This window comes from Helicoverpa armigera, chromosome 3, assembly GCF_030705265.1.
Source record: "Helicoverpa armigera isolate CAAS_96S chromosome 3, ASM3070526v1, whole genome shotgun sequence".
NCBI lineage: Eukaryota > Metazoa > Arthropoda > Insecta > Lepidoptera > Noctuidae > Helicoverpa > Helicoverpa armigera.
The window spans coordinates 493,487-502,064 of record NC_087122.1 but is presented as its reverse complement, the minus strand read 5'-3'; the positions used below and the strand labels follow the sequence as shown (position 1 = coordinate 502,064).

Here is an 8,578-nt window from a genome sequence, read left to right as displayed (position 1 = left end):
GTAAAGTAAGTCTAGATCAGTTGCAGATATACCGTTGTGAGCACTGTCATGTGGACATGCAACAACCCTGAATTTGTGACGTCACACATCATAGTTTTGCTCTAAACTGTAGCTAGCTATAAATACTTCCCTTATACCTCTAATATAAATATACCTCTATATATACCTCCAACATAAATATCCTTAATTATTACCATTTGTAAGTACTCCCTTATTTTCTACCTATATGTACTCCATTATGTACCTACTGCCATGGCCCTATGTATTTATAATCAATCATTTTTTAACTCACTTTTTAGTGCCAGTAGCGGCTAGTGCAAGTAAAGCCAGGGAAGTAAGTCGGGTAACCTATGGGTTTTTTTCTTTGCTTATTAGTAATTGCTTATCCTGGCAAACGTATGTAATTTATTATTAAAACACTGACCTGTATACGTTCTGCTTATTCTTTTGAGACATTATTGTCGTTATAATAGAACTGTTCGGCATGAAAATACCATACCTGTAGGGAACAATTCCTTCGCTACTATTGGCTGCTTAAATATCTAAGGCATTTGTTTACCAATAGAATTTAAGTGCAATGACCGAACACATTTTTTTCTGCAATGGAGAACATACTGCCGCTTGGCGCGATCCAGACAGTTTGATCGCCATTAAGCGCTCTGTTCTTCTGTCTTTATCTAACCGCAACCAAACTTCATCGATCTTTCTCTGTCATATGCAGTAATCATGTATGTATTTGTGAAAAACTGGAATGCATCTGACACTTGATTTAGGAAGATGTCTACTAGTTGTTTAGACATTAAATTTGTTAAATTTATTAGAATTTATCAATAAATACGGCTTTGTATAACTTAAAATAGGTGCAGATTGTTCAAAACAATCTCCCTAAAATGGATGATATAGAAAAATTAAGTTGTAGTGAGTAAAACATACCGCCGCGTCGCGTTCTCGTAACTCAGTTTACTTACCATGCTAATACGAATTTCTGTTTTACAGAGGAAGAATTGGAAGCCAGTGATGTTGAAAACTCTGCCACTGACGACCACAAAGATATGGACGAGAAACCAAGTAATAAAAGGAAGCGGAGACGCCGTGAAATTGACATGGTAAGGATCGATACTTCCGCCAACGTAGTCCTCACTTTTGCAAACACATTTGTTTATTGATATTATTTATAAATAGTCTGTAATTCCACTAAAAGACCATTCGGTCTTAAAACTGTCCACTCATATAACATAGTTTCTATTTGGCTAGCCACATACATCACAGGCAACACAGTACCTATCTACTTCTTACACTAAAATTTTAACATCTGACAACAGCATTTATTCGGCTTCAATTAGAGCTAAGCTCCGATACATAACACCAGTGTGAGCTATCCAAATCCACTTTTCACCTATTAGTATTCTTTCTGTGACAGTATTCACATACATCTTTAAAAAAACACAATTTTTCACTTTTAAAATGCTACCTTTGTGATGGTCTCTTCAATCTGTGGGATTGTTCCAGATTAAAATGTCCGATGATGATGATACGGATGATGAGGGCCTGGCTAAGAAGCTCATTCGTCGGCTCAGTCCGGGCCCGGGGCCCAACTCTCCGGCTTCTCACAGGGAACCTCGCACTTGTGTGCTGAAGGTAACTGGTGAAACTATCAATTTTGTAAGGGTGATTTATTAGCATAGTTAAATATTTCCCTCTTCCTCGGAACTCTGTCTTTGAATGCTTGTCACAGTTCATGAATTTGTGCCTTTTTTATACTTTTCCTGCAAAGTGGCTTTTTATTTCCCTTGCTTATTTGTCAGATACATACTTATGTTCTGGTACCTACCTACTTCCAGAAAGTCTGCTAATCTTAAATCTCTTTGAATGCTGCAATAATTTTGTTGTGTGTAAATTTAGACAAAACTCAAACAGAAATAAGGAATTTAAAAACCAGAATTCTAATTTAAAACATAATTTTGGTCCATAGAAATTATTTATCATCTAATTCCATTATAATTAATACAAGAATCTCTCCTCACAGGCAAGTCAAAAGAGAAGACCACTATCCCGCCTCCTCGAGCAGCTTCTCCGCAACTTAGAAAAGAGGGATCCTAATCAGTTCTTCGCCTGGCCAGTGAATGATAACTTTGCTCCCGGGTACTCAGACATCATCAGGCGACCAATGGACTTCTCCACCATGAAACAAAAGATTGATGATAATGAGTACAAATCACTCAATTGTTTTATTGTAAGTGATCTTTTATAGACCATTGTTTATACTCATTTTTAACCCCAACTCAAGCAATGGGTTATTATGAATATTGTAAGTTTAATCTTTCATTACCACCAAAAAATCAGTTTTATATACTTATCTACATGAATTCCATAGAAATCAAAGTAAATAAATAAATGTAGGTCTTGAGATTTCACATTATATGCAGAATATATATGCTCTCAAATGTGCCTAACCTTTTCATTAACTATTAACTCACTGAAGGTCAACTGACCAATTGTATTCTGTGATCTTTACAATTTAATCCTTTACCAAATTAAAAATTACCAAATACAGAGTGACTTCAAACTAATGTGCAACAACGCAATGAAGTACAACAAGCCCGGCACGGTCTACCACAAGGCTGCCCGTCGTCTCCTCCACGCTGGCCTCAAGCAGCTCACTCCTCAGAAGCTCCGTCCCCTTGGCAATCTCCTCACGTACATGTATGAGATACCCATTAAGGAGCTGGGCTTTGATATCGGGAAAATGGATGTGGTAAGTGTGTTCTGTTGTTTGTTTTTTGTTGTGAACAGCCTCGCAAAGTAACATTGCAGGTTTAATTTTGGTATACCCAAAGAAGAAAAAAAAATAAAAGAATAATTCGGTGGTAGATTCTGTGCTAATATTGGAGTTTGGTTAATGAATTTTGACTTATTTTAAGTATGGGATTTATAACTAAAAAGTGTCTTAAATGTTTCATTGGTGAGTTTGGTGAATGATAAACATATACTGCAACTTTATTTTGCGAGGTAAAAATAAATGTTGTATCAAGCCAGTCCCAAACGCGCACATAAAATCCTCACGTAAAAACAAAAGAACAACATTTACCTGTCATTAGCTTAGTTCGTAAAAAAGCACAACTACCTTCTTTTTTATTATTTATATTGAAGTTGTAACTAAACATGTTGATAAAATGACTTTTTGCATCGCAGCCTCTTAGGACGTACGGCAGAAAGGTGATAATTTGTAATAATTAATAGTTTAATAGGAGCGTAGTCGTGTATTAGGCGTAGCGACATTTTGTTTGCTTCTGTCGGTCTGTTCGCGAGTGTTGTGTGTGGGTAGGACGATCGCGCGTGAGCATATGCATGAAATACGTCACAACGGGCCACTGACTAGGCGGAATGGAGACGAGAGTAAGTCATTATGAATCTTACGATGATAAAAAACCCTTGTTAATTCTTGATTAACATAGTTTTGATCCCCAAGAAATCCTTAATTTCCTATGTATTATATTCCTTCTTTATAATTCAAAGGCGTAGTATACATTTCAAAATAGAAACCGTTTTGCGTTAAAGCTAAAATAACTGAGAATGATGCTAATGACATTATATTTTTCTAAAATTGAGGAGCAAATGACTGCGAAAACATCACTATCAGTCCTAAAATAGATAATAAAACCAGAAAATGCCCTTTAACTTTCGTGATTCTCTCGTCTCCAATCCCCCCGACGTGGCCATCCCAGTCTCGGGTAGTAAGGCATGTGTGTGTTCAGCACAAGGTGCTGAAGCGGTCCAGCCCCATCAAGAGCGGCGGCTCCGAGGCCGAGGCTGCCTCGGACGGCGGCCACGACGCGGGACCAGATAGCTTGAAGATGCAGATGGAGGCAGCTAGGGAACAGCATAGGAGGAGGCTGGCTAAGAAAGGTATTGTACAAATGTGGTATTTTTTGTGTAGGGCTCAATCTTTATCTGATTTTGCTTTTTTTATGAACTTCTTGAAATTATTAAATTTTTGCATTTGACTATAGAATTGAATTTTAAATTTTACTATAGCACAAAATAGTATAACTTCTCAAATTCTTAAGTTTATGGTGAATGTAAATATTAATTTCGCACTTGACTCACTGCTAGATGAATTATTATTTGCAAAGATAAAGCAATTTCTTTTCCTTTAAAAATTAGTTCAAGAAACGCTCATTTCTAAACGTGTTTTTAATGAATTGTAATTAAGTTTATTTCCTTGTTCAGCGTTCCCGCGCATGGACTCAGAGGGCAAGACCACACTATGTTTGGTCACCAACACAGTGGAAGGCTCAGGGGAGGAGAAACCGCTCACTCTTGGCCGGTACATCGGCAAGCTCACACAGGGCAGTGGCACATTACACAGTAAGTATATACAGAACTTATAGCTTTTTTACGCATCATGTATTTTTTTATTTAATTTTAATTTAATTGTCAGTTTGACGCGGATATTTTGTCATAGACGATTTTTACTAATCTATATTGATATTCCAGTTCTACCTATGGCATTGCTTAAATGGTTAATACCTTTTAGTTTCTCTCATGCTACGTTTAGGGCTGTTTAAAGAGACTGTCAGATAGGTCACTCATTCTCGGTTTACCCAATTCTGTACCATTGTTCTACAAGTTGTCTAAACACACAGCTCATCTATATACCTACGTAGTAGTATATAGGTTATTATATGACCCCACAAACACGTATTTACTAATTGTTATTTATTTTCTTTCCCCAGCACCTCGCGAGGACCGTCGCAACGTGGCGAAGGGCGTGAAGCCGCTGAACTACGGCCCCTTCAGCTCGTACGCGCCTTCATACGACGGCACCTTCGCTACCCTCACCAAGGAGGAGTCACATCTGCTGTATCATACACTGCGTGAGTGTCTGTATCTGCATCGATATTGTGTGATGACTGTGACATTAAAAAGGGTGTCAAAAACGTAGATGTTTGTCTACAAAAGTCAGGTGGTTATTTTGGGACTACCGCAGGCCTAAAAATGTTGTGTGCATTGTGTCATGACGGATGTCTATCTATACTAATATTATAAAGCTGAAGAGTTTGTTTGTTTGTTTGAACGCGCTAATCTCAGGAACTACTGGTCCGATTTGAACAATTCTTTCGGTGTTAGATAGCCCATTTATCGAGGAAGGCTATAGGCTACTTTTATCCGGGTTCGTGCAGAGGTTCCCACGGGATGCGGGTGAAACCGCTGGCAGAAGCTAGTGTCAAATAAAGAAGCAGCAGCATATACATATATGTAAAACCAGATGGAGAAGAAAACAGTAGAAACGATTTCTATCTGCGCTCTCTATACTTCTATATATCTTCTACTTGCTCCATAGGAATTTCTTATAACCTGGATCTCAACAGGTATATAAATGATTGAAAACCTTAGTTAATGAAGCCTTTCTCACCTATCCAGCATATGAAACGGGTCAGTCTACAGAGGAGCCGCTCCGCTTCGCCCCCGACTCGCCGTGGTCGCTCATATACGACATGGAGGCGCTGTTTCCCGACAAGAAGCAGCAGGAACCACCGCCCTCGCCTGACAATGTAAGTTATTACATTATTACTAATATAATATACTAATAAAATAATAATGAGTATATTCCAACAGTCCCCCTCAAATATTCAAGTATTTTATACAATCATAAGCCAAAAATCTTGTATTCAAACTTAGCTGCAAAACAGCACTTTTTGAACCTCAGAACTTTACAAAAGACAGCCCCCAAAACGCCCACCCTTCAACACTTCCTATGTGTTTTTGATCGCCCAAGTTTAACAGCGACATAAATTACAGTTCTGCGAGCAACAACTGTTTACTTTGAAACAAAAAAGCTAAAGTTCATAGTACACAATAATTGTTTTAAAGAAAACTGGTGTTTGTTATGACAGTGAACTTGGGCCACAAGGTGGGCCTAAAAATGATCCAATAAGCAGTAAGTCTTGTAAATATAAATAAAACAAAGTTTTTACTTCCTGTACTTATTCTTTTGGTGATAAAACTTAAAAAACTTCTGGATAGAAGTGTTGGATCAAAGACTACAAAATTGTCTCTTATTGACTAAACGCCAATATTACCTTTGCAGGACCTATCAAAAGTGAAGGTGGATATAGACCAGCTCCGCACTCTCTCGGAGCTGGGCATCGACGTGGACTACCTGAACGACATCGAGGAGGAGGTGGCCGCCTCGCAGCATGACTACGGCATCTCCGCGCCGCTGAGGCATACGCATGAATTGCTGCTCAAACTAGAGAAGGAGCAGAAAGACAGGTATGTTATGTAGCCAACGGTAAAAGTATGTAAATATTACAATGTAAATATGACTATGGCATATTTATGATTTGCGGCATAAGCTAGGAGAACGAGTAAAGAGAGAAATATGTATTGAATAGCATTGAGATTGAGACTCATCTACATTTAATATGTACTTGTTCCAATCACATACACATCATCTGCCAAGCATTTTCCCAACTATCCTAAGGTCGGCTTCCAGTTTAACTGGATGCAGCTGAGTACTAGTTTAACCTCCTTTATCCAGTTACTGGGGCAACTCGGACTGCCAAAGTTGTTCAAATGACAGCCGTGACCCATCAATGTTATTTACTTCTTAAACACAACTCGTCATAACAAGATGGTCACCCATCCACGCGAAGCGTGTTTAATATAAAGATCTATTCGCGCGGCTTTGACTTAAGATGAGCTCTTCATCACCGTAATGTCATAACAACTCACATAATATACCATAATATCTAATTCTCTAACTTCCTCCTCCCCAGGTTATCAGCGCCGCCCCCCTGGCACCTGTCCCTCGCCGCTCGGGCAGGAGCCCAGGAGCGGGAGCTGGCGCGGCTGGTGACGTGCTGCCTGCGCGGCATGCTGCAGCGCGTGCCGCCCAGACACGTGGCGCCCGTGCCCGCGCTCAGGAAGGCCATGGGCGTCACGCTCGATCATTTAGGTGAGGATGTAAATGTATAGGAAATGGTTGGAGGATGGTCAAGTGAAGGGAAGACTAAATACCTAACAATATTGTTCACTGTAAACTAGTGACATAAACAATGCTGAGATTTGAAAACAAAATAGTAGAAAAGACTTACAAATAAAACCGAGCTTTGTAATATACCAGACATCTTCTACGTCTGACAATACTGTGATGAAAATCATATTAAAATCGATTTAATTAAATGTGAGATACTTAAGGTTTTTACATTTGTCCTTTAAATGCGTGAAAAAGGTCAAAATTACAAAATAACAACGGACGTATAAAAGAACTAGATATCATTTTATAGAACAAACACTTTACATAGTGACACTCTGTTATATATTTTTTTTGTAATATTGTTTTTCTTATTTCCATGGCTTCTATCAATTACAGACACCCCCATGGCCGTGGATGACTTCGAGCTAGAAATGAATGAGCATCGCGACGTGGCGTCGGACCCAGACTCGCGGTCCAGTCACGACAAGTGATAGCAGTACTTACTGATTGTTATACTAATACTAAGTAGGTTTAGGAAATATTAATAAATCATAAGACTTACTATTTTGTTGTTTTATTCCGAGTAGCTGTGTCTGCCTGCCGGTTTTGCTGACATTTCTTTCCTAGCTATTTTCTGGAGAAAACTTCTACCGTAACAAAATAGGTGAAATAATAAAGCCAATAATCCCAGCATCATCAAGAACGGTTTTTTGTAAAAAACGTATACTAATAATTGTGTGAATATGTTACTAGATGGCGTTATCATTGCATGACATCATACAAAAAGTTTAACGTAACAACGGCAGATGGCGCTTGTTTAGTTATAATAACTACATTAATGTGGCACTAGATGGCGAAACCGGTCTTTTTTCTTTCGGACGCTGTGTACCTACACCATTTTTTTATTTCTAATTGATATTTTACAAGCTTTTATTTAACTTGCAATGTATGTATGTATCTATGTGTGTTCGGGTGGAATTTTACAACTCAATTTTAAGGCATATATGTTATACTACCTACTGCAGGTTATATCAAGAATTTGCAATGGACGTACAACTAAGCACACTTAATAATTTGCTTTAATGAGACTCCGTAATAAATTATTTAGGTGTCATTCCTAGCTTATTCGAGTATACTTTTTCTGATTCAGGCAAAGCAAAAAAAAATTGTAAACACCAAATGGATTTCTCATAACTACCTACCTACCCAATGACTAAAACCAAAAATCCCAATACAAGAGAAATCACAAAACCTAAACACCAAAATCTAGCCTTCTAACCTTATCAAACAATAATCCACGTATCTATCTATATCCCCAATCCCGTATGCCCTCAACATTGAACCTGCATGACGTTACTTCCGATCATATCCGAACACTTCCGAGCGCTGGCGGCGCGTGCGACCGGCGGCGCGATGCCGCTCACACGCGCCGCACGCGACGCACTTGACGAGAGGAGGACGTCATAATATGCAATGGGTAATCGATCAGTGATTTGAAGGATTTTGGTGTAGGTGTGCTTTTTAGAGTTGTAGAACTATAGACAAAAGATATGAAAATCTTGGTAGGTAAACTCGTGAAAGATTTACTTAACATCG

General features: G+C 38.6%; 1 protein-coding gene across 3 annotated transcripts; it reads left to right on the top strand.

Annotated features, from left to right (window-relative positions):
* The first annotated feature begins 739 nt into the window (after positions 1-739).
* On the top strand, positions 740-7,546 carry LOC110381701 (bromodomain-containing protein 7). Of its 3 annotated transcripts, XM_064043499.1 has the most exons (13): positions 741-918; positions 997-1,106; positions 1,510-1,638; positions 2,027-2,233; positions 2,555-2,755; positions 3,193-3,216; positions 3,756-3,906; positions 4,231-4,368; positions 4,737-4,877; positions 5,425-5,555; positions 6,092-6,276; positions 6,783-6,961; positions 7,379-7,546. In XM_064043499.1, the coding sequence occupies exons 1-13, from the start codon at positions 891-893 to the stop codon at positions 7,471-7,473; spliced, it is 1,719 nt and encodes a 572-aa protein (XP_063899569.1). In that variant the 5' UTR covers positions 741-890; the 3' UTR covers positions 7,474-7,546. The 3 variants fall into 3 exon arrangements, with proteins under 3 accessions (XP_063899571.1, XP_063899569.1, XP_063899570.1); XM_064043501.1 differs by lacking the exon at positions 1,510-1,638 and having other exon boundaries at positions 740-918; XM_064043500.1 differs by lacking the exon at positions 3,193-3,216 and having other exon boundaries at positions 742-918.
* The last annotated feature ends 1,032 nt before the right edge of the window (positions 7,547-8,578 follow it).

What these genes read in the sequence shown, in the direction of transcription:
- LOC110381701 (XM_064043499.1), top strand. Translation starts at nt 891, where the DNA reads ATGGATGATATAGAAAAATTAAGTTGTA. An exon ending in AATCACTCAATTGTTTTATT is followed by an intron (nt 2,234 to 2,554) that starts GTAAGTGATCTT and finishes TACCAAATACAG; the next exon opens with AGTGACTTCAAACTAATGTG. An exon ending in CACCGCCCTCGCCTGACAAT is followed by an intron (nt 5,556 to 6,091) that starts GTAAGTTATTAC and finishes TTACCTTTGCAG; the next exon opens with GACCTATCAAAAGTGAAGGT.